Source organism: Protobothrops mucrosquamatus, unplaced genomic scaffold (assembly GCF_001527695.2).
Source record: "Protobothrops mucrosquamatus isolate PMUCROS unplaced genomic scaffold, P.Mucros_1.0 scaffold_57, whole genome shotgun sequence".
Classification (NCBI taxonomy): domain Eukaryota; kingdom Metazoa; phylum Chordata; class Lepidosauria; order Squamata; family Viperidae; genus Protobothrops; species Protobothrops mucrosquamatus.
Window position 1 is genome coordinate 506,619 of NW_015386133.1, and position 26,717 is coordinate 533,335.

Sequence of the window (26,717 nt, forward strand, 5' to 3'; positions counted from 1 at the left end):
TTGAATGTATAAATCCACCTAATGGTTACACAATACAAAAATTATAAGACAAAGGAACCAAATACAACAACGGGCATGTTGGGGAAATGCACAGAAAAGAAAAATTCCAAGAAGCATTCAGGCAGAATAACAATGCTTTTCTGAAGGACGGAAGGTTGGAGCCCATTGGACTCTGGGCGTGTGTGAATTTTTATCTAGATGGCCGGATGGTAACAGAGAAGGCACCCAAGCCTTTGGTTCCCAGCCAGCCCAGCATTGATTGACGTGACCTCAAGAATGCCCACATTGTCAGATTTATAGTATGGACAAAGGCAATTACCTCCAGACTGGCCATCATCTTGGTTCTTAAATTGTAATCTTTTTATTTCTAATTTTAATTTTTTTAGTACTTTTATTTTTTTATTACATTGTTAAGCCATCTAGAGTCACTGTATTAGGGAGATGGGCAGCACAGAAATTTAATAAATAAATAAAAGCAAATGAAATAATTAGAGAACAGTCCTGCAAATAACAGACCTCTGGCCATGAAGGGCTTTATATATAACAGCCTGTACCTTGAGTTGCAAAATTGAAGCCAATGGTAACAAGTAGGCACATAGCTATCCCGAAAATAAGACCTAGCTTGATTTTTACATGTGGGCATAATATAAGCTCTACCCCCCAAAATAAGCCCTAGTTAAGACTCCGCCTACTCCGTCCCGTTGCTTGAGGCTACAACGGGGCAGTAGGCCACATGGCACTGCCACAAGGCAAGGTGAGGCAGGTGTGTGTGTGTGTGTGTGTGTGTGTGTAGCTGCCTCATGCACTCTAATCCCACTTACTTCAGGGCCCCCTCAGCCAGGCCATTTCCCGCTTGGAGACCTGCTGCCTACCCATCTCTTCCTTTTCACTCTCCTCCTGAGCCGGACTGCCATGCTACAGAGGATGGGCAGGGGAGGCTCGGTCCCCTTACCCTGTCCCCGTCCATCGTTTTGGAGCCAGGTTAGAGTGACAGTGAAAGGCCTCCACTGCTGCCACTGCACATCAGCTGCGTCTGCCACTAGAGGGGCTTTCTTCATTCCCCCCGCCTCCACCCCGCCCTGCAGATCACCTGCCTGGAGTGGCCGCCTCCTCTTCCACCTGCCGCTTCGATTCTGCAGTGCCGCTTTGCGCTGCCTGCTCCATGTTTGCCGTTTCAATAGCGGCAGCTCTGGAGACCTGCAGCTCTGCCTTGTCCCTGGGCTGGCGGTTTTGGTCTCCTGCCCAGACAGCCACCGAAGCGGCAGGTAGAGGAGGACCTCCATTAGGACTGGGTGGTGTACCGGTACCCGTTTGGTTTTCTGTTAACCCTAGTGGACGGAGAGGGATACGGAGACGGAGGCGGATGAGACAGGTTGGTAGAGTCGAACGTGTACAAAGGGACTTTTATTCGGGATTACGGAGAAAATCACCGTTTTTTTTTATTTTTATTCTGACCCAGAATTAATATCCATAGAGAATTATCTTCAAGGGCAATTCAGTGTAGAGGGCATTCAGTAGTCCATTTAAGAGATCATGAGAGACTTTCAATCCAGAAAAGAGTGCAATTTTTGCATATGAGGGATCTTTAAAATCTTTCCTGACCACATCTACTACTTGCTTTCAACTTGTTTTGCCTGAGGAAGTATAACTCCCATCAAGAACCAAAAGTGGAAACTACCCCTTCCCAACCAGTCCATGACTCCAGGGCCACTTGGTCTTGTTATGGTTGATCTTGAGCCTGTTATTCCCCACGCAGACCTCAACAGACTTCAGGAACTGGTACAATACTTTAGGAACTTCAATTGGTCACACAAGGGCTGAGATATGCAACTAAATATTATTATCATACTGCTGATACCTGACCCATGCTGTCATATGTTTTCCTCTAGAGATCTCATCTAGATATTAAATAGAACAGGGGAAAGTGTCAAGCCCTGAGATACCTTGTTGAGCAAGCGCCGAGAATTCAATTTCTCTTCCCCACCAACGTTGCCTAGAGCCAGCTTGAAGAACGGAGGTAAAATAGAAGCCTCCATTTTCAAATCATAAAGAGAGTCTAGAATGATTAATGTTACTGAAAGCCATTGTGAATTCAAGAAAGACCAGAAGAGTTGTGACAAAAGTAATCAATGCTGTCTCAATGCTATTTGAAATCTAACTGAAAAGGATCCAGAGAATTAATTTCTTCTAATTTTTTGGAATTGCATCCTAAGCACTAAAAAGAGGAAGTTGGAGACCAGATTAAAATTATTGAGTCCAGTAATTGTTCCTTGAGAAGGGATGCATCAGCTACAGGTTGTTGTGTACTTCTTTGAGACTTATAAATGCATAGAGGGAGAGAACTAATCTGACAGATCCCTCTGTGGCTTCTGAGTTTTAGTATGCTTCTCAAATATTTGCATTCTTGGGTTTAAAATCAGTAATTAAGTGTTCCAGGAAGTGTACCAATGTATGAGATCAGGCATTTTCTAAAAGGAAGTATTTTTATTTATTTAACAAATTTATATAGCCTCCCAACTCACGTAGATGACTGTGGGACTGTGATTAAAAAAATCTCCATTCCACCCATGTACTATTAGCTAGAAGCTGCATACAGAGTCAAAACAAGAACATGTTTCATTCAGTGTTTAGTTTCTAAAAAATTAATATAATTTCTAAAGAGAAATGGATATTTCAGTAGATCATCTTGCTAATAAAGATCAATAAGATGCTTAGGTATTGGAGCAATGTAGAGAGCCCTACTTGGAAGAAAAACACCGAGAAAGATCGTGTTAAAGGACTGTAAAACTTTACCATTCATGTATGTACGACACAAATCTAAATTCTAAATTACAACACTCAGAGTGACCCTTCCGGTGTCGGAACCTTTTTTTAGTCTTTATGTTATGTTATGTCACTTTCTCCTGTCCTCCCCCTCTACAACAAGTACCATCTTTTTCATGAAGAAAATGGACAGTTACAATTGTATGACCTTTAGCAGTTCAGTGTCTTCACAAAATTTACCATGTGATATTGTATATACTTTTCCATACAGTAGTTCAAAGTGTTGAATATATTTTGCTTTATTGCTTATGATGTGCTGTGTAGTTATAAATAGTAACACTGAGGCTGAGCAAGAGATTATTGGGATAGGATTCTACCCCCCCACCTAGTATTTCATAATTAATCCTATAGCAGTCAGTAATGGATATCCAGGCAACTAATTAAAAATTCTGGGTTTGAGAGTCAGAGTGATATAAATTCAGATGTTAATGTGCTGTCTTTGGAAGGAGAAATTAGCCTGTAATAATGCAAGTTCAATGAGAGAGTAGTTTTTAGATTTAGCAAGGGTAATTTTTGGATGAAGTTGCAACTAGGTGAACTGAGCATTGTAAGAGAGAGGGATTATTTATAGGTTTATATGAATCTGTTTGATTTTGCAGCAGTTTCCTAGAGGATACTCAAACTATTCACACATGTACAGTATGCATGTCTGTTATCTACCTAGGTGCTTATACAATCTGTGTAAATTTGTATACATATGTACATAACACATAAAGCAAGAGAGCACTAAAGTACTAAAGGATCTGTGATAAGACTTTGGCAAAATAAATGTTGCTAAATATAAAAGACTAAGATGTTAATACATGTGTAATGTTTATTTGATCTCCCTTCATTTTTGTTTGATGTGAAGCTGTTTCTTTTTTCTTTTTTTAAAGATTTTTATTCACTTATAACATAAAATATAAAAGCAAATAGTAAGGAACAATGGTAGGGGAAGGGGAAAAAGAGAAGTGTGGAAAAGGGGGGGGAAAGAAAAAAAGGTGTTGACTTGCGACTCCCTTTGTTTCAGTAGAATAAAGCATTAACATAGAATCTCAACTTTCTACATTTCTATAGTAGCATGAACTAGCCATTTCTATATCAATAAATCAATCTAATCAGTAAAACCCAAAAATCATAGTATCATTTTTTTCCACCTCAGCACAAAGTCCAGAAGCGGTTTCCAAGTAGCTGTGAAGCTGTTTCATAGAATATGGAAATATTTTTTTGGAGTATTAGTGTAGTATTTAAATAATATAATAAAGTATTTACCGTGTTTCTCCAAAATGAAGACCCGATCTTATATTTTTTTTGTCTCCAAAAGAAGCAGTAGGTCTTAATTTCGGAGAATGCCTTACCTTAGGACCACCACCAACCAGGCCTCCCACACCCCGACACCTGTCACACTGCTGCTTGACTTTTTCTGCGGCCGCTTGCCGCCACTTGTGGCCAGATGCCATGTGGCGCATTGCGCTGTTGCCGCTCCTCCCAGCAGGATTGCTGCATGGTGCTTTGCATTGTTTCTACTCCTCCTGGCAGGATGCTGCATGATTCTTTGCGCCGTTTCTGTTGCTCACGGCAGGACGCAGCGGAAACTGCCTGAAGTACCACATGGTCTCCTGCCACGAACAACAGAAGTGGTCCAAAGCACGTGAGCAGCGGAAGCGTCCCAAAGCACTGTGCAAACAGCAAAAGCGGTTCAAAGTGCCATGTAGTGTCCTGCCATGAGGAGCAGCAACAGCACAATGCGCCACATGGCATCTGGCCACAAGTGATGGCAAGTGGCTGCAGAAGAAGTAAAGTAGTGGCACAACAGGTATCGGGGTGTGGGAGGCCTGGCTGTGGTGGACTTACCAGTAAGATAAGCGGGTACGGGGCATGTGGGGCAGCTTCACCCCCTATCCCCGCCCTAGCTTGATTTTTAGGGATGCGCCTCGCCCCAAATCTAGGGCTTAGTTTTGGAGTAGGGCTTATATTAGGCCCATCCCCAAAAATCAAGATAGAGCTTACTATCGGGCTGGGTTTAACTTTCAGGGAAACACAAACAAACATGAGGTTTGTTTGTAAAATCAAGAGTCTCAATTTGCTATATTAGAGGAGGCAGATGCTAGGTCCCATTACTTCTGCCACCAGTTGTTTTATGGAAGGATCATGCAAGAAATAGGGATAAATATATTATTTTCAATATTTATTATTTTCAATATTTATTATTTTTAATATTTATTATTTATTAATTTAATAAATGTTTCTGGGAATTAAGTAAAGATGTGTGGAAAACCTCTGTAGTACTACATTTTGGCTTCAGTACAATTTTTCCAATGATAATTTACATCTGCATTGACTATTATAATAAAGTTTTTAGTTGTCTCTGCTTTTGATTGGATTTATAAACCAAAAACCCTTATTGAGATACTGTTGTGATTCTATAAATATCATAGAATGCTGAAATAATTGTAATACTTATTTTTAGGACTCCTAAGAGGAGATTTTTGAAATAATGCCTGTTAAATGTTTTAGGGTTTATAAATATCAATAATTTTCAAAACAAACTCCTTATATATAATTTTCTTGTTTTCCTTAAGTTCCGGTCACCTCCTTGTTTCCTTATATATCTTGCTGGATTTTTCTCTAAAACTAAAGAATCCATAGTTGCTAAGACCTGACTGTTGCCTAACAACTACTGGGGAAATCTTAGAATAAGATGGTTTTCTGAGGTAACCAAAATAACTTTTTTCTTTTTTTAGCAATTAGTGCTGCATTTAGTTGTGATTCATGAAATGCCTCTTGGATCTTGTCCATCATTCTTAGGAATATTACTGTATGGTTTTATTTTCTCATCTCACTTTTCCACTCCTTATTCTTTGTGATGTTCCTGTAGTTAATACAGCTTTGTGATAAAATATTATCAGATTGTTGACTTCCATTTGCTGACATGGAAAGAAGAGGGAATCTTCTTTTCACTTCCAAGTTTTCAGGAAGTGTAGAGAGGAAAGAGCAATAGTAAGCAAGCCAGAAAAAGGCAAGGATATTTTTTGAGATCAGATTTGTTAGGCCTCACAGTTGTAGAACTTGATGTTTCAAAAGCTTAGACTGAATCTATGACAAAGACAATTATAGCAGTTGCTATGCTCCACTGGCTCTAAACAAACCAAACTTAATAATTTGTCTTCATACTGCAAACATTTATCAGTCTGCAGCTTTAGAAACTGCTTACAAGCAAACACATTTTAACAAGACAACTGCACTGAACTGAAGCAATAAAAGCACTGAGGGCTGAGATGTGCCATCAAAGCATACATTAATTTGCTTTCCTTATTAAAAACAAAATAAATGTTGGACTGTAACAAAGTAAGGTATAGACATAGTTCTTTTTATTGGAGGAGAAGCAATAAAAGGCAAACATGTTCTACTTCTCTGCCAGAACAGGAAGAAATAAAATTTTAATGTTTGCAGCAATAGATGACAAGTTTTCTAAAGGAAGTTGTAGAAAAGACTCTGTTCTGTTTTAGAGAAAATGTCATCCACTATTTGTAAGACTTGCTTGTCATCCAGCAGCGAACAGTCTTTGCTTTGTAGTGCTCTTTTAAGATTTTTTTTTAAAATGTAAGTTACTTCAGGAAGATACCATGTTTCCCCAAAATGAAGCCCTTCCCCGAAAGTAAGCCCTAGCTGCAGTAAGATCGTCAGCCAGATGCGGGGCATAGCCAGTTGACATCGGGAGCGCCTGGGGGGGGGAGGAAGATTTCTTCACCTTACCTTTTCCTCAAGCAATTGCTGTTTGGCTCTTAAGGGACCTCAGAAGGGGCTAAAAGGGAAGAAAGTATGTCCATTCTTCCCTGGATTGATTTCAGAAGCCGCTGCCGCCTGATCGGCACCAAGGCCAGGCTGCTGGACCTGCTGGACCTGCTGCTGCTGGGGGCCAGTGGTGCCCTGGCTGGGCTGCTCTTCAGCCAGGCCGATGGGCGGCAACAGGAGTGGCTGCCTGTACAGGCTATGCAGCTGCTGAGCAACCTGCCATGCCCTGCCTGACCTCAGCTCTGGTTGCAGCACTGCTGCTGTTCTAACGGTGCCTGTGGACCAAGCTCTTAGTACGCCCCAGTCTCCACCCGCCGTGCCTGCAGGCCCTTCTGCTCCTGAGACACTTATCGGCCATGGCGGGTGCCAAGCGGCTGCCCATATGGCTTCTGGCCTCACGGGGGCTCTTTGCCCTCCTGGCCGCAGTGCTCTGGGCCGCCCTGTTGGGTTGCTCCTGCCTGGTGTGGGGCGAGTTGGCCCAGATCTTCCATTCAACCTCCGGAGCGCCCTCCTGCCGCTGGCCTGCCAGGGCCCTTTGCCAGCGGCTGCTGATGGAACTGCGCCACCCACGAAGTTGGAAGGTCTGATTGAACTTTTTTTTTTTAGTCCCATAAACACGTAGTGAAGGCTGAGAAACGAACAGAGAAATGCAATGCAGCTGAAAGGCAGCTTAGTGAAAAAACACTTGGGGGAGGCGAGGACATTTGGGCAGCGGGGGTGCGGCAATCTTACCCTGTGTGGCTTCATAAGGTGTCTGGCAGGTGGAGGGAAGCAGCTCCACCCCCCCCCCAACTGCCTCGCCTCACTTCATGGCAGCAGAAGGTGAGCCACGGCAGCAGCTGGTAAAGGCCAACAGGCCACAGCTAACATAAGAGCTGCAGCACCCGCCAGGGCCTGAAGAACGCCAGGTTCAGCCCATAGCCCGGCGCCTGCTGCATTGAGTAGGCGTCAGGCTGGCGCTCAGCAGCCCAAAGGCGGAGGCATGGGCAGCATGGTTGGCGAAGGGGTCTGTCAGGCTGCTGGCGAAGGGGTCTGTCAGGCTGGTGGCAGGGGGGCGCTCCGGAGATCAAAAGAAAGATCTGGGCCAACTCGACCCACGCCAGACAGGCGCAGAGCAGCCTAGAGCAGCGCGAGGCCAGAAGCAGCACGGGCAGCCACTCGGCGGCCACACGGCACCCAACGTGGCCAAGAAATGTCCCAGCAGCAGTAGGGCCAGCAGGCAGGCAGGGCGGATGGAGGCTGGAGCTCGCTGAAGGTTTGGTTTGCTGCAGCTGCAACTGCAGGCAAGCAGATGGTGGGACAGAAAGGGCGGGGCTGATGGTAGCAGTGCTCCCACTCCTGTTGGCCCCTGCGCTCTCCGCCTCCTGTATGAAAATAATAAGCCCTACCCCAAAAGTAAGCCCTAGTGCTTATTTCAGAGCCCAAAAGAAAGTAAGACCGGGTCTTATTTTGGGGGGGAAATGATAAAAATGGGAAGGGAAGAGAATCATAAAGGATTCACATTTCTAGAATTCATCCTTTCTCATTCAAGTATTGAGGTATTGGAGAAGACTGCATGTCATATGTGTTCTTTTCATATTTTCCTTAATGTTAAAAACCTTTGTTTTATGGTTTCGCTTTGATTTCATATTATGTTCTCAAATTATTACATGCCATTTTGACTTGCTTTGCCATTTGGGTTGTTTACAAATTCTGTAAATAAATAAAGAATAGCATGCTTTAACTCCAGCATCTCTGGAGACAGGTGACCAAAAAACCAGAAACACTCAACCTTCTCACAACCTCCCTCCCTGTCTTTCTCTTGATGTCATTTGTTCCTTTCAAAGAGCCACTTACAAAATGGAAAAAAGCAACAAGAACAATGATAATTGCATTAGATATTAATGAAGAAGGATGGGATAGAAATACAAATAAAGGTAAAAGGACAATTAAAAAGTCAACTTCAGATGAGATGTTGTCTTCTCTAGACTTACAACTGCTCAGTTTATTCTGTCTTCCTCAATTTTCTCATTGCAAATTCAGACCTGGATTGAGGAATGCTATAAGTCCTGTCCAGGCATTACAAAAAAGGTTATAATTTACCATTTGCAACCTTCCCTGCCAGATTCCGACAAGCAAAGTCAATGGGGAAGCGGACAGGGAAGGTCTCAAAGTCATTTCAGTAAGTTGTTTGCACTCTTCCTGCTCAGCAGCCACCCCCCTGTGTGCACTCTGCACTTTGCCAGCTACCGATATATCCTCTCTACCTGGCAGCAGCCACTGACGCACTCATGCCACGCCTCATGGGTCACTTGTGCATCTCCCCCCTCCCCACCACAACAGCCACACCCAGCCGCAATACTTTTCATGAGCCCTCTGCACATCTTTCCCTGCTCAACAACAGCTACTCTACTTTGCTCATGTCACATCTTACCTACCTGCTAGTCTGGTTGCAAACCACTTGGNGTTGACATCGGGAGCGCCTATGGGGGGGGGGGGGAGGAAGATTTCTTCACCTTACCTTTTCCTCAAGCAATTGCTGTTTGGCTCTTAAGGGACCTCAGAAGGGGCTAAAAGGGAAGAAAGTATGTCCATTCTTCCCTGGATTGATTTCAGAAGCCGCTGCCGCCTGATCGGCACCAAGGCCAGGCTGCTGGACCTGCTGCTGCTGGGGGCCAGTGGTGCCCTGGCTGGGCTGCTCTTCAGCCAGGCCGATGGGCGGCAACAGGAGTGGCTGCCTGTGCAGGCTATGCGGCTGCTGAGCAACCTGCCATGCCCTGCCTGACCTCAGCTCTGGTTGCAGCACTGCTGCTGTTCTAACGGTGCCTGTGGACCAAGCTCTTAGTACGCCCCAGTCTCCACCCGCCGTGCCTGCAGGCCCTTCTGCTCCTGAGACACTTATCGGCCATGGCGGGTGCCAAGCAGCTGCCCATACGGCTTCTGGCCTCGCGGGGGCTCTTTGCCCTCCTGGCTGCAGTGCTCTGGGCCGCCCTGTTGGGCTGCTCCTGCCTGGTGTGGGGCGAGTTGGCCCAGATCTTCCATTCAACCTCCGGAGCGCCCTCCTGCTGCTGGCCTGCCAGGGCCCTTTGCCAGCGGCTGCTGATGGAACTGCGTCACCCACGAAGTTGGAAGGTCTGATTGAACTTTTTTTTTTTAGTCCCATAAACACACAGTGAAGGCTGAGAAACGAACGGAGAAATGCAATGCAGCTGAAAGGCAGCTTAGTGAAAAAACACTTGGGGGAGGCGAGGACATTTGGGCAGCGGGGGTGCGGCAGTCTTACCCTGTGTGGCTTCATAAGGTGTCTGGCAGGTGGAGGGAAGCAGCTCCACCCCCCCCACCAACTGCCTCGCCTCACCTCATGGCAGCAGAAGGTGAGCCACGGCAGCAGCTGGTAAAGGCCAACAGGCCACAGCTAGCATAAGAGCTGCAGCACCCGCCAGGGCCTGAAGAACGCCAGGTTCAGCCCATAGCCCGGCGCCTGCTGCATTGAGTAGGCGTCAGGCTGGCGCTCAGCAGCCCAAAGGCGGAGGCATGGGCAGCATGGTTCCACCGCCAGCTGCTGGCGAAGGGGTCTGTCAGGCTGGTGGCAGGGGGGCACTCCGGAGATCAAAAGAAAGATCTGGGCCAACTCGACCCACGCCAGACAGGCGCAGAGCAGCCTAGAGCAGCGCAAGGCCAGAAGCAGCACGGGCAGCCACTCGGCGGCCACACGGCACCCAACATGGCCAAGAAATGTCCCAGCAGCAGTAGGGCCAGCAGGCAGGCAGGGCGGATGGAGGCTGGAGCTCGCTGAAGGTTTGGTTTGTTGCAGCTGCAACTGCAGGCAAGCAGATGGTGGGACAGAAAGGGCGGGGCTGATGGTAGCAGTGCTCCCTCTCCTGTTGGCCCCTGCGCTCTCCGCCTCCCGTATGAAAATAATAAGCCCTACCCCAAAAGTAAGCCCTAGTGCTTATTTCAGAGCCCAAAAGAAAGTAAGACCGGGTCTTATTTTGGGGGGAAAATGATAAAAATGGGAAGGGAAGAGAATCATAAAGGATTCACATTTCTAGAATTCATCCTTTCTCATTCAAGTATTGAGGTATTGGAGAAGACTGCATGTCATATGTGTTCTTTTCATATTTTCCTTAATGTTAAAAACCTTTGTTTTATGGTTTCGCTTTGATTTCATATTATGTTCTCAAATTATTACATGCCATTTTGACTTGCTTTGCCATTTGGGTTGTTTACAAATTCTGTAAATAAATAAAGAATAGCATGCTTTAACTCCAGCATCTCTGGAGACAGGTGACCAAAAAACCAGAAACACTCAACCTTCTCACAACCTCCCTCCCTGTCTTTCTCTTGCTGTCATTTGTTCCTTTCAAAGAGCCACTTACAAAATGGAAAAAAGCAACAAGAACAATGATAATTGCATTAGATATTAATGAAGAAGGATGGGATAGAAATACAAATAAAGGTAAAAGGACAATTAAAAAGTCAACTTCAGATGAGATGTCGTCTTCTCTAGACTTACAACTGCTCAGTTAATTCTGTCTTCCTCAATTTTCTCATTGCAAATTCAGACCTGGATTGAGGAATGCTATAAGTCCTGTCCAGGCATTACAAAAAAGGTTATAATTTACCATTTGCAACCTTCCCTGCCAGATTCCGACAAGCAAAGTCAATGGGGAAGCAGACAGGGAAGGTCTCGAAGTCATTTCAGTAAGGTGTTTGCACTCTTCCTGCTCAGCAGCCACCCCCCTGTGTGCACTCTGCACTTTGCCAGCTACCGACATATCCTCTCTGCCTGGCAGCAGCCACTGACGCACTCATGCCACGCCTCATGGGTCACTTGTGCATCTCCCCCCTCCCCACCACAACAGCCACACCCAGCCGCAATACTTTTCATGAGCCCTCTGCACATCTTTCCCTGCTCAACAACAGCTACTCTACTTTGCTCATGTCACATCTTACCTACCTGCTAGTCTGGTTGCAAACCACTTGGGACTTGCTTAATGACCCATGATCCTTGCTTAATGACATCAGGGAGTACTGATATTGCGATCACCAGCGATGTGATCGCATGATTAACACTTTACAACTGCATTATTTAGCAATGAAAATTCCTGTCCCAATTACCATAGTTAACCAAAGACTATCTATAAAGTCATAAGCTGGATTTTTCTAGTGACTAATACAGTTCCTATTCATCTCTATTCTCTGGGTGCCTGAGGCTCTCTCCCAAACAAGAAGAATTTGACTTGCCTTAAGGCTCTACTAGTTATTGTTGACCCATATTGTGAATAAATGTTCTGTCTCTTTAGTGACCTAAATGAATCAGTAATACACAGTAACATGTTGTTCTACTGTGGAGAGCTTGATGGTCATGAACACTCCCCCCATTTTTTGGCTAGAAATAGAATACTACTAGTGAGGATGAGAGTCATTGCTATTGAATATCTATTAATCATATGTCATCATTTGTCCCATTATATGCCTCCATTTGGCAAATAGAAAAGAATTATAATGTATCTGTTTAAATTAAACATGAAAGCAGTAGCATCACTCCAGTGCAATATTATTGAAGCCCTGCATTAGATTAGTTAGCTAAATATTGTTAATGCATTGCCCACAAAAAGGTTGCTTTAGAAGTTAATTCAGTGCTTTGCATATGAAAAGTTTTGGCTTCAATCCCTGACATTTTGAGTAATAAACTTTGAAATGTATGGCAACTTATGGTAAAAATAGGCAATCCTGGCTAGAAGTGCTAGTATCTGTGTAAAATAGTTTGATATATTCATAAATCTTCATCAACGATTTGGATGAGGGGATAGATGGGGAACTCATCAAATTTGTGGATGATACCAAGCTGGCAGGAATAGCCAACACCCAGAAGACAGGCTTAAGATACAGGAGGACCTGGACAGACTTGAACACTGGGCGCTATCTAACAAAATGAAATTCAGTGGTGAAAAAAGCAAGGTTCTACATTTAGGCAAGAAAAATAAAATGTACAGGTATCATATAGGGGGTACCTTGCTCAATAGTAGTAACTGTGAGAGGGACCTCGGAGTCCTAGTGGACAATCACTTAAATATGAGCCAGCAGTGTGCTGCATCTGCCAAAAAAGCCAACTCTGTGCTGGGCTGCATTAACAGAGGGATAGAATCAAGATCACGTGAAGTATTAATACCACTTTACAATGCCTTGGTAAGGCCACACTTGGAATACTGCATCCAGTTTGGTCACCACGATGTAAAAAAGATGCTGAGAAGAGACTGGACAGCCATTTGTCCGAAATGGTGTAGGGTTTCCTGCCCGAGCAGGGGGTTGGACTAGATGACCTCCAAGGTCCCTTCCAACTTTTTTTATTATTATTATTATTATTATTATTATTATTATTATTATTATTATTATTATTATTATTATTATTATTATTATTATTATTATTATTATCATCATCATCATCATCATCATCATCATCATCATCATCATCATCATCATCATCATCATCATCATCATCATCATCATTATGTACCCTTTCCAGTCTAATATTTGTTTGAAATGTTCCTATTTTTGGATTATTTTTATAATCAAAAGAATAAGTCTGAATAATTCTATCAGAAGACCCAAAACTATCTGTCTACAGTTGCAGATGGTTAGCAGTGACAACCAGTTTACCACTGTTTAACAGTTTACCTTGGAATTGTCTTTGCTTAACTGATTTTTAGCAAAGATTGCTATCAGCCTTTTTCTCCTCAATCATATGAATTAAATTCACCTGAAAGGCAATCCAAAAACTATATTACTTAAACTCTGGTTATCATGACCTTTAACTGGGCAAAACAATGCATCATAGAGCAGCAATAACAGAATAACAAAGTTGGAAGGGACCCCAATCAAACAGGAGACTCTATACCATTGCAGACAAATGTTGTCCAATCTCTTCTTAAAAACCTCCAGTGTTGGAGCATCCACAACTTCTGCAGGCAAGCCATTCCACTGATTAATTGTTCTGTCAGGAAATTTCTCCTTATTTCTAGGTTGCTTCTCTTCCTGATTAGTTTCCACCCATTGCTTCTTGTCCTGCCTTCAGGTGCTTTGGGGAATAGGTTGACTCCCTCTTCTTTGTGACAGACCCTTAGATATTGGAACACTGTTATCATGTCATCCCTAGTCTTGTTTCATTAAAGCAGACATACACAATTCCTGCAACATGACTTTTGTTTCATAGATGCTGAAAGTTCTCTTTTGCTGTGAATTATTTTTGCATTTTTAATTATTGATTTAACATTTTAATTCTAGTTTGGCTCCTTTTAAGTGCTTGTTTTTGGTGCTAAAATGCAATAATTAAAGAAAATATCCTGAAAATGATAATTAATTGATTATAATTTCTTTATAATTAGAGAATATGTAAAATGTAAGTTGGAAAATGTTATAATCTATTCAAATTACTGGGGGTTGGGCAGCATATACATTTAGTAAATTCATTATGATTATGATTATTGTTACTAGAGTATGATCTTGGAATTTCTGTAGCTGAATATTTGGTAGGATTTTTTTTCTTTGTCTTTAAACTTCTCTTGAAATAATATGAGGGGACACTTTATCATATTTAGTGGACATGAAAAAGCCAGAAAATTTGGGATACAAATGCATGTACTAATTCAGAAGATTTTAAACACTAATGTACAATTGAAACCAGAGGATTTAATTTTAGAAATGATGGATAAACAACTGGAAAAAAGTCACGGATTTTTATTTTTATATATAACTGCAGCAAGATTATGATATGCTTAAAAATGGAAAGGGTTTGATACTGTCCACAGTGGAGGAATGGTGAAGATGATGGAATTTCCTGAGATGGCTAAATTAACTGCTTTGATTAGAGAAAAGACAACCCCTGAGCTATGGCTTGTTCAGAACTGGGCTGCGCAAGCAGGGGGGCAAGCACGTGCACGAAGCTCCCCTTGTGTACGCGGCTGCCGCTTGAGCTCGTGTGCAAAACTCCTTTCGTGCAAGTGATGGCCGCTCGTGCATGAAGCCCCATTCATGTGAGTGGTGTGTGCCCACCACTTGCACAAGTGGAAGTGCGTGCACTTGCGCATGCCTGCCTACCATCACATGGAACTATCTCCTCTCCCCCTCCCCCCCTGCCGGGCCACCAAGCCAGAAAGGTTGGGGACCACTTCTTATACACTTTTTGCATGAAATAGAAAAAAAAACCTTTTGATTTATGGTTTTGATGATGGGAAAACATTAGATAATAGAAAAAGAGCCTATTTTGTAACTATAGAGTAAGATAATTTTCTTCAATATAAAATTTTATTATTTTCAACATAAAAAAAAACATCACAAAAATTTCACAATGCTATTTGAAGAACAAAGAAAAAAAAAACCCCCCACCCCCCCACCCTGGACTTCCCAAACCGAATCCCAGGATAATATTCAGATATAAGCAAACATATATTAAAATCCCTAACTCCACAAAATATATTGTTCTACATGAGTAGGTAAAATATATTAAAAAAAAAGAAAAACAAATTTACTAAAAACCTAAGTTATACTTGTATTTGCTGCAAAGGAAATTGGAAGCCTCTTTCTTCTTATCTTTTCTTTTTACCCTTTTTTGTTTTTCTTCTTTTCCCTTTCTTTTTTTCTTTACTTTGTATTAGTTTTTGTTAGTTTTTATCTTCTTTTTAAAGTCTTAATAAAATTTATACAGAAAAGTATTTCTGATGGTGAAATGATTTATAGTTATGGTCATTGACATCTTAGAACAATTATTCCCAGCCTGGAGCTCTGATAATTTGGAAATGTGTCATGATTTTCAAAATCATGAAAGTCCCATATGCTAAACTTTTTTTTCCTGTCTATTTTAAACTTATCTTACACTTAGGCTAGATATGGTGGGGGCCTTCATGGAAGATGGAGAAGTAAGACAAATTCTTCAAGAAGATATCCTCCGCCGCTTCCCAGACTTCAGTCGAATAGGAAAAAAATTTCAGAAGAAAGCTACTCTGCAGGACTGTTACAAAATGTATCAGGCAATTAATCAGATACCTAATGTGATACAGGCACTGGAAAAAAAGAATGGTAATTTTTTTTTCTTATTTTCTAAATATCTTTAGAAATTTTCTAAATTTTAGAAAAATGTAGAGATTTTACTTCTAGAAATTTGTAGAAATAGAAATTTAAATATTTAGAATATATATATTTTTTAAATATTGTGTGCCCAGTTCGTAAGCTCAAAAGACAATCTCTATTCACCTGCCAAAAGGATTTTTACAGCATTAGTAGAATTTTTTCACTGCCAGTGTTAGTGATACATACATGTGTAAAAGCTAAGCATTGTGGTTTGGAGTGCCTTATCATCTGATATTTGTATTCCTTTGTTCATTTTCATATAAGAAGAAAACAATTAGTGAAGGCAAAATGGAAAAAAAACAATTCTGATTATTGAATTGACTGGAAACCAGTCATTTTGTTATTAGGGCTATAGCCTCAATCTCTCAAGTATAAAACAACCAAAGAACTGAACCAATAACAATTTAAAAACATCATGATCAATAGAGAAAATGGCAAATAAAATATGCTAATTGATGCAGTGAAACAGTTCAGCAATTAGAAATTTCTAAACTGAGCAATAAGCAAAAAAATTCTGGCTAGGTTATTTTTTATTCAGAGCATAATTATTCAAGATAGCTCACTTCACTTCTGAAGTAAGGAATGCTTGGATATAACCAGGTTTGTTTAAAATGAAAAAGGATTAGCTATACTTTTGTGTCAGTCATGACTTATTATTACGTGAACTTATTTACATATGCATATGAAGTTATCTGTATGTCCAGTGAACCCATAACTACATCTTTCTCAAAGTTGTGTTAAGTATGCCTTTTTTCCAAATTATTAAGAGTTTTTCATTTAAAAAAGTAAGTTTTTCATATGCTGAATAAAAAGAATTCAGTTTGTGTGATAACAGCCACTATGTGGCTTGGCATGCTTCTACGAATTGTGGTAATAGAAAGAGAGGAAGACAGAGAAATTTATTTTGCTAAATAAAAAACAGAATTTTAGAATAATAACAAAGCAGGTTTGGGAGCTAATCTTTAGAAATATTTGTAACTCAGGATTAGTCAAATGTTAACAAGGAAAGATAAATAGAAATGGGGGGGGGGAAGTAAGATATAAATTGATATGTTTACTTACGAATAAGATGAAGCCAAAAAATATATCATTCCTTGGTTGATTATAACAAGCATTAGTTATCTTTTGTTCTGCAACCAATTTTGGTCACCATACTACAAGAAAGATGTTCAGACCTTGGAAAAAGTTCAGAGAAGAGCAATTAAAATGATCAAGGGCCTGGAGACTAAAACATATGAAGAACGGCTATAGGACTTGGCTTTGGTTAGTCTAAAGAAAAGAAGAAACAGGGTTGACATGATAGCAGTATTCCAGTATATGAGGGGCTGCCACAAAGAAGAGGATGTCAAACTATTCTCCAAAGCACCAGAGGGCAAGACAAGAAACAATGGTTGAAAACTGACCAAAGAGAGAAGCAACCTGGAATTAAGGAGAAACTTCCTAACAGTGAGGACAATTAACCAGTGGAACAGCTTGCCTTCAGAAATCATGGGCGCTCCATCACTGGAGATTTTTAAGAAGAGACTGGACAGTCACTTATCTGAGATGGTATAGGTTCTCCTGCTTGAGCAGGGGGCTGGACTAGAAGGCCTCCAAAGTTCTATTCTATTCTATTCTATTCTATTCTAGTCTAGTCTAGTCTAGTCTAGTCTAGTCTAGTCTAGTCTAGTCTAGTCTAGTCTATTCCATTCCCATTCTAAAATGTAGTGCTCACACTATTTGTCTAGAGACCTTTATATAGCATATTGTCCACAAAGAACCAGCCATATTTGTTATACTAAAATGATCAATCTTGAAGGGACTGATATAGATAGACTCCTGTTCATAGAGGAGTAGCCAATGAAGCCCTGACTGATTAAGTTATACATAGGGACCAGATCTAAGGTAGTTGTGAAAGTAGAAACATGTTTGTGACTAAGAGTATGAGACTAAAAATCTTGGCAGAACATCTCAAATTTCCAGCTTGTCCATCCAATAAACAAGCCATATTGTTAGCAGCTCTTAAGAAGTGGCATAGTCTTCTGCAAATTACCCCCCCTCCCTCCGTCAAAAGGACTAGAACCTACTGTGTTATACAGTTAGACATATAAGAATCAGTGGTGGGATTCAAATATGTGAACAACTGGTTTTGTGTGTGGATGCTGCTTCCAGAAGTCCATTCTGGGTCTGGGCAACAAAAAATTAGCTATCAGTTCTGCCAAAGTGGCGCGAACCAGCTGAATCCCACCACTGATAAGAATGCTATCTAAAGAGTCACCTCTTTGACTCCTGACTCTGCTCAGTGATCCAAGGGATCAGATCTACATGGGCAAAGTAGTTTCTGGCTAGAGACAACTGACATTCTGTCTCTGGAAAAATCTTCCCCAAATTTAACACTATCTAGGTGCATAGATCTCAACTTGTAGAACTCCCCAGCCATCATGGCCATTGTTGACAACTCTGGGAGTTGAAATCTGTACATGTGGATAGGATCCAAATATTTATAGTATGAAAGGGAAACTTTCATGATGAATATTCTATTATCCAAGGGAACCCTGAGTATATTTTGGAATTGATTGTTGTGGGATATCAAAAAGAAAACAGATTACTCAAATTCATTGATAATGTTTAAACAAAGGCTTAATAACATTCAATGTCTATAGGATGTGGCAAAAATACAATAACTTCATCCAGGAATGAATCAGAATCTGATGGAAATTCCTGGCTATTAAGTTGAATGAAAACAAATTGATTTTTAAAGAGGCCGTGTACAAGAGCTGTTGCTTTATTGTATGAATAATCCAAGTGCACTATAGTCTCTAATCTTTTGGACATTTTTGGACATTTCTGTAACAGCTTGAACTGAATGATCAGGCTGTTCGCTTTCAGTATAATAAATGTCAATTTGCAACTGACATCAAATGGCAAATCTAAAGATCAGACTGTTCATTAAGTGAACAAAAGGTGAACCTTCTAACTTCTACAAAAATAGCCCATTTGATTTAAATATGCCAGTACTGTAGCTGAGAAAATTAAATGGCATTTTTGTAAAGATCTTTAATTTGGCAGCATGAAAAATGCCAGATTTGTTATCTGTTAAAACCTTTATAACATGTTTGCTGCCTGACTGCTACTACAAATTTGAAGTTTTTTAAAAAAAACATAATTATACCCCAATGAAGCAAATTGCATTTGAAATCGTAAAACCAGAAATGTGTTGGCTTCTAAAAATAGGATCTGGAAAAGAAATTTATAGTGTGAAAGTATATTAGTTGAAGATGTCAGCCAATCAGTCATACTTTCTTCAAGGGGCTCTGTTATATTTATCTTTTTGCTCAAGTCAAAATTCTGTAGCCACTGAATATACCCTGTATATTACTTATTTACTGAATAATTTTAAAAGTTTCTCTCATGGATTTTGTTCTCTTAATTTTTCTTTGTGCCTCTGCAAATCTTACAGTAGTATACACTGCTAGTAGTATACACTACACCATTTATATGATTGATTTTAGGTGGTTATATTAGTAATTGGCAAAGTGGGTTTAATCCAGGCAAACAGTATTTATTTTACAACATTAGAGATACTCTTAAGATTGAACAGAAATAGAAATTTCCTTATAAAATTGATGGAGAAAGGATATAATATACTGATGTTAATAGCTCAGTTTATATCAGCCATACTACCTTTCCAAGGCGCCTGAAGGCAGGACAAGAAGCAACGGATGGAAACTAATCAAGGAGAGAAGCAACCTAGAACTAAGGAGAAACTTCCTGACAGAACAATTAACCAGTGGAACAACCTGCCTCCAGAGGTAGTGAATGCTCCAACACTGGAAGTTTTTAAGAAGAGACTAGACGGCCATTTGTCTGAAATGGTATAGGGTTTCCTGCCTGAGCAGGGGGTTGGACCAGATGACCTCCAAGGTCCCTTCCAACTTTATTATTATTATTATTATTATTAAATAGACCAGACAGAATCAGAGAAGCATTTGCTTGAGCTGTTTTTCCCAGGACTTAAAGAATGTTTCAGCCCCTTTATCTAGATAACAGTTATTACATAATTCTGCAAAGGTTACCTCCCTTACTTATACAGCTTGTGTTGTTTGTATTGAGAGTCTGGCCACATATGGAAGGACCTCAAATACTTGTCTGTACATTCCTATTAGGAAATCTGATTTGGTGCAAGTAAAAGAGGCAGCTTCTTTAGGAACTAACCTTGAAGACATGAGAATGCCAGGGAGAGTATATACTCCATCATGTACTTGGTATCGAAATAAATGGTACAAAAGAGCTTTTTGCACCTCTTTGGAGTTGAAAGATTCCTGCCTCCCCATCTTATAGCTACATGGATAATAATGTTACACACACGTGTTCAGGAATCCATTAGGAGTCAAATTGAGCTCACTTGGGCTCACCATTCCATATTTTTCTGACATTGTAAGATTGACAGATTGCTTCATGAATGCAACCATTGGTTTTGCAGGGAGTACTATAAACCTAGGAAATATTACTATACTAACTCTCTTTCTGTGGCTTCTGTTACTGCTGTCATAAATAATAGTAAAAGAGAGTTTCCCTCTAAAGGCAGAGAAAGAAAAAATCTTTATGACCCAGCTTCTCACCTGAATAGGAGTTATCCTTTCTCTGTTGGACTATTATCTGGGAGGCAGAATAATATTTTCCAGAGTTACTCAAAAGTCAGGATTTGCACCTGTTCCATTAATGGCATGCAAGTAATTTACAATATTGTGCTACATTATGGGAACAAATTATGAACAAATTAGGTTTTGTTCAGAATTGTGAAGTAGACTCCTTAAGCAATAATAATTTAAAAAATAATTTGAAGTTTTTTAGCCTTTCTATTCAAGATACAATGAAAGCAGTCCAAACAAATTTAATTTAATTCATTTTTTCATTCTATCTATCTATCTATCAATCATACATTCCAAATGACTGGATTAAAGAGTCTAACTGTTCTCATGTTAGAAATGGATTGATTTGATTCAGGATTCCTTATGAAAAGGGGAAGACTGTGGAGAGCCATGAACATGTTAAAATTCTCTCTAGTATTGACCATATAGTTAAATGTATACTTTTGTAAATTACTATATTTTTTTCCAAAATTACCCAACTGGCTTCAAACCTGAGGCAAGGCTAAAACTCATAGTCTCCTAGTTCTAGCCTGGAGCCTTAATCACTGCACCAAACTGATTCTCAAATTACTATTTAGTAAGTTGCTATACAGCTGCTAACCTATTTAAACATGTCTAATAAATTCAAATAAGATTGTCAGTCAATTTGCTTATTGGTGATTCTTTTCTGTGTGTTTTATTTTTTGGCAGGAAACTGCAATATGCTACTAGATACGGTATTCACAAAACCTCTTAAAGAGCTAAACTGTGATTTCTCCAATTTCCAAAAGATGATTGATGAAACTTTGGACATGAATACGGTAATCTATGAAAGTAGAATGAATTATGGTCCTATCATATATATTCTATGCCAGTTTATAGCATAGAGCACAATTCGTCAGGAAGGAAATTGCAGAGACATGTTGCCATACCAGGAAAGGGGCAAGCTCAGATTTCTCTTTCCAGGTGCTAAAAACATGCAGTGGGATCTGTTCAGAAAATTCAAAGGAACCAAAGTTCCTAATTATCTATATACCAACTAGAAGCACTGTAAATGTGTCCAACCCAAAGTTCTTTCGGTTGGACACCTTTCCAGTACTTCTAGTTGCCATTTTGATAATTCAGGATGCTTTGGTTATTTACATTAATAATAAGAACATTGCATAAAAACAATAATAAGATTTTTAGTAGTAGATTTTCCTATCCATGGGTACATGTATAACTACACCCTCATTTTGCTGTTACCTTTCAGGTAAGCAATGTTATTTTTACCATCTCCATCATTAGGAATGATGATGACTGCTCTTATTTTTTTCCCCCAACCATAGCTACTTACATTTCCCCAAGCTCCTCTATACTCCAATGGCACTTAGTGATATAATTCTTTTCCCTCCTTTCCAGGAAGCTTTTATATTAGCAATAGCTATAGTACTTAGACTTATAAACTGCAATAATACTTAGACTTAAACATTAGCAGTAGTACGTAGACTTATACACCTCTCGACAGTGCTTTATAGCATTTTCTGAGTAATAAGAGACATTTGCAAATGTCAACATATTGCCCCCCACAATCTGAGTCCTCATTTTACCGACCGCGGAAGGATGGAAGGCTGAGTCAACCTTGAGCCAGTCAGGATCAAACTCCTGGCAATGGGCAGAGTTGGCCTGCAATACTGCATTCCAACCACTACGCCACAAAGGCTTCCCTTTCTTAATGTCCACTTTCTATTTATTCAGTTGGGAAGGTAATCTGTTTTCTAATACCTTTTCATTATTGCTTTCTCTTCCTGAAGTAGCTTTATTTTCACACTTATTTCTTACATTATTAAAATATCTATATTTCCCAAGATTCACTCTTGACTGTTTCATACTCAGAACTTATCACTTTCTATGCTTCACTAATATTCGCTGTCTTTTTTCCTAAGCAATCAAATTAAATCCATTCAGTTTTTTTATCCATATATATGCATGAATAGATTTATGCATAAATCATTTATTTGAAACAGAGCTTTTTCTAAGGAAATACTTACTTATTCTCATTCATTTTTGCAACTCTAAATGGCCCAGTAGTATTTTCCATATTCTCTTGTTTCTACTCATCTATTAATATCATATAGTAAAGTCTTTTTTTCCTGGATTGCATGTTACAGTCTTGCATATTTTATGGTTATCACCTGGTGGGCCCATAGCTTAACTTCTGCTGCCCAACATGGCTTTGATCAATCACAGTTTTCACGTAATACTGTTTAATATTATAATATTACTTGGCTTAGTCATACCAATATGCTACAACAATACTTTTATCCCAAACATGATCACATACTTCTCTGGAAGTTAGGATTTGTAATTTAGAAATTACCTTACAAGTCAGTATTGTATCAGTTTCAGTGAAAAGGTTAATGCAGAATAGAGATAGACACTCAGAAAAATGTATCAAATTAGTAACTCAGAACCATGTATACCAAATGTATTGCAACTCCTATTGTCCAGATTAATATTAGTTACATATTATGGAAAGAGCTTATGTATTTGTGTATGTGTTAGCAATGAAAATTTTGCAGAACTGTTTGAATAAGTAATTCTTTTTTCTGGGAAGACCCACTCAAAAAATGATAAAGAAAAGTCAGAGGTGAACAGAAAAATTAAGTGTTCTTTGCCTCCACTCCCATCAAATGCTTACATTAACTTTCTCCAACTTCATGCCTCAAGTATTGGATTTCAACTCCTATCCATAATACAGTAAAACTGTATCTTATTCCAGAAATATAAAGGCTTGTATTCAGTCAATTAGAGGATTAAAAATTACAAATATAATATTTGGATCTAAAGGATATTTGTTGCCCTTTTTAAAAAGGATTGAATAAGATTTTACTGTGTAATGCTGGTAAAGTTATAAATAAATTATTATAAATTAGAACTCAACTCTTGAATGACTTAGTACTCTCTGTTCTTGCTTTTGCAGTTAATGTTCCCTTTTGTCCTTCCATCCCTTCCAGCTAAGCTGTTTTTTCTTTAAAATCAAACAACAAAATTGCGATTTGTAAAATGAAACTCCTACACACAGTGATGTGAAATGGTTGAGCAGGGCATACATCTAAATAAGTAAATAGAGCATTCTGTGCCAGGCTGTTTAGTATTTTTACATTCATGAACAGTTCACCTCTGGTTACTGGTGGGATAGTAAACTTTCTGAAGTGTAAAAAGCTAGACTCTTGTGATTGGAGATTTTATGGGCTTCAGTTTGACAAGAAAACCTTTATGAATCATTTAATTCTCCTCTTTGCATAGTGCATGGTGAAGTTACAGGTTACCATAGCAACCAAATTATTAACCTTTGCTGAACAAACTTTTCGTGTATAGATTGAAGATTTAGAACCCATCAACATGTTACTTTGTGAAAGGTACATTATTTTCATTATATAGAGTCCTCCCCTCTTTTTGATCCTTTCAAGACCTTTCCTCCTCATGTCCCCTTTTAAATTCCTGGCAACTGCTTGGACTAATCAGTACGGTAGTTTTCTTGACAAGATTTTTCAAAAGTGGTTTGTCATTGCCTCCTTTCTAGTGCTGAGAGAGAGCTGCTGGCCCAAGATTGTTCAGCTGATTTAAGGCAGAACTATAATTCAGTTTCTAGCCTGATTCCTTAACCACTATACCAACCTGGCTCTCATATAGAGCCATTGTTTAGAATTATATTTTACAGGCAGCTTCAAGTATTGGAAGATGGCTATCAGCTCTCCCCTTATTCTTTTTTTTCCTTTAAGCTATTCATACTCATTCCTTTAACCATTGTTTATAGGTTTTAGCCTCCAAACCTCTTTTCCAGTTCTTTACTGGATTTAAATTTTAAATTGAAGAAAAAAATCAATATAGTTATGTAATTAAAGCAGTCAGTTAAAAACTGTGGTAAACCATAGCCCTGTTAGCCATTCAATCAGATTTGACTGGACTTCTCTGAAAATGGTGCACTGAGCTGGAGGGCGATTTTTTCCTTCTGCCAACAAACAGCTGATTTTGCTGCCAAAGAGCCAGCTTTGGTGGCGCTCTCCCCACCAAAGCAACTAGGAATGACCCAAGATAATCCTTGGGTGATCGTGGACCTACCTGGGAAGAGGAATTTCGATGGTTGCAATTTTCGGTAGGAGCAATCGGACAGTTGGATCTCCATCTTTTCCTTTCAGCTGTTTTTCTTTCGAAGTATGCCTCAGTTTTTAACTGCAGTTCTTGAACTTTCTTTTTTCATTTTGACTTTTATCTTTAACTGTTAATTGACTGATTGAATGCTGATTTATTCTAACCCTTTGCTGGATTTTAATTTGAATTCTTTGTGGGTTTTTTACTACTTCATTTCTAACATAAGAACAGTTGCGAATCACTTTCAGTTTTGCTGTATGGAAGTCAGTGGAAATCTCTTGAGTAGTGAAAGTGATCAGGTTTAATTTACATTTAAGTCAGATTTTCACTACAAGGATTGTGTATGCTATTAATTTTTAAAAGTTCTGATCTTATTTCCTTTAACTTTGGATGGGCATTTCCCTTTTTCTCTATTCATTTTTCATTGTGGAAAATATTATCTCAGTTCTTTGTGTGATTATTCTGGTTATGGTACATCTATGTCCCCTATCCAAACTGTCTATATTGATTGTGAAATCTTAACTACAGGAGAGTTTTGGACTATATTAAAAATGCAAACAGTGCATCAACTTAATGATAAAGTCCTTTGACAAGCCTTTGAAAAAAATGCATTTTTAGCTTTGACTGACAACAACTTCCAAAAGCCAGGAACAATTGTACCATTACACATTATATAACGTGTAATAAGCCAGATTTCCATCTGCAGGATATATTTTTTGCATTCACCTTCAAAGAAAGACTATATTTCGGTCTTTCAACTTTCACTAAATAAAATGGTTCAGCATTCCATATAATAAGATACATATTGTCAATCTGTAGATCAGTAGTAAAAACAAGTGGAGCATTTTAGTTTTTCAGTATTTCGGGTATAGCTATAGTTCATTTATAGACCCTGGATTGACTTGGCTCATCTTCTGTGCTTCTCTCAAAGCAATGCTGATGTTTAGAATGGATCATTTCTGTGGTCTCATTACTCTAGATTGAATAGAATAGAATTCTTTATTGGCGAAGTGTGATTGGACACAAGGAATTTGTCTCCAGTGCATAAGCTCTCAGCATACATATAAGCAACAAGAGATAAATCATGATCATAATCATACAATCATCATAAATCATAAGATACAACACTTAGTGATAGTCACAGGATACTAAATAATCAACATAAATCATAATAGGGTACTAATAAAAGCAATCAATATAAATCATGAGATACAAACAACAAAGTTATAGTCATAAGAAGCTAAGGAAATAGGTAATAGGAAAGATGATAATATGAGAAGGATAATAGGTAATACAACCCTACTAGATAGTTTGACATCCTAGGGCAGGGATGTCAAACTCGCAACATCACGTGACATGTTGTGACATATCGTGACTTTTTAGCCATTGCCGGCAATGGGGTGGGTGCGGTATCGCTATGATGCATCCAACCCATGGGCCAGCAGTTTGACACCCCTGTCCTAGGGCATAAGACAGTGTTGTGGGAATTAGTTGTTTAGCAATATCCTATAATGTAAGGGAAGAGGTTGAAACAGTTTTTGTCCAGGATGTGAGGGGTCTTTAGATATTTTCATAGCTCTCTTTCTGGCTCATGCAGTATATACAGGTCCTCAATGGAAAACTTGCTGATTGCAGTATTTTTTTCTGCAGTCCTAACTATCCGTTGAAGTCTGTGTCTGCTTTGTTTGGTTGTTGTGCCAAACCAGACAGTTATAGAGGTGCAAATGACAGACTCATTAATTCCTTTGTAGAACTGTATCGGCAATTCTGATATATCTGTGCATCTGTGGTCTCTTCCTCTTTCTTGCTAATCTGAACCCTGCTGGGTAAATATGACATCACTCTGGCAAGATGATCTACAGGCAACTGCACCCTTTCCTACATATCCAGAGTAGAAGAAAGGGCACTCTGCCAGGTTTATTTTGTATTGATTCTATGTGACTAATAGAAAGAAAAGTTGAGTTCTCATGTTGAAATTTTGCAAGGATTGCCCAGTTGTGTTGGAGCTTAAGAATCCTTGTAAGCTATGTATGTTAGCAATAGCCATTCTTTATTATTGTTCTTTAACAGCTTGGATCTATGATAGTGCCGTGCCTTTGTAGTTAGTAGCCACAAAAAGATTTGTAACTTTGCTGTCTGTTTCTTTTAGAGTCACGTGTATTAGTAACCATCAGTGCATTTTATTCATTTATGTAATCATATTTATATGTCCACCTATGTTAAGAGAAGTGACTCTAGGCAGTATACAGAAAATGTTTTTTTTTTTTT

The 26,717-nt window shown here is 39.5% G+C and overlaps 1 protein-coding gene across 1 annotated transcript in view; it reads left to right on the top strand.

The window, feature by feature from the left end:
• Window positions 1-26,717, top strand: part of MSH2 (mutS homolog 2) — an 83,707-nt gene that overhangs the window by 31,080 nt on the left and 25,910 nt on the right. The window contains exons 10-12 of the mRNA XM_015812066.1: window positions 13,965-13,978; window positions 15,458-15,654; window positions 21,027-21,136. Of these exons, the coding sequence (XP_015667552.1) occupies window positions 13,965-13,978; window positions 15,458-15,654; window positions 21,027-21,136 (321 nt within the window). The remainder of the gene's footprint in view (window positions 1-13,964; window positions 13,979-15,457; window positions 15,655-21,026; window positions 21,137-26,717) is intronic.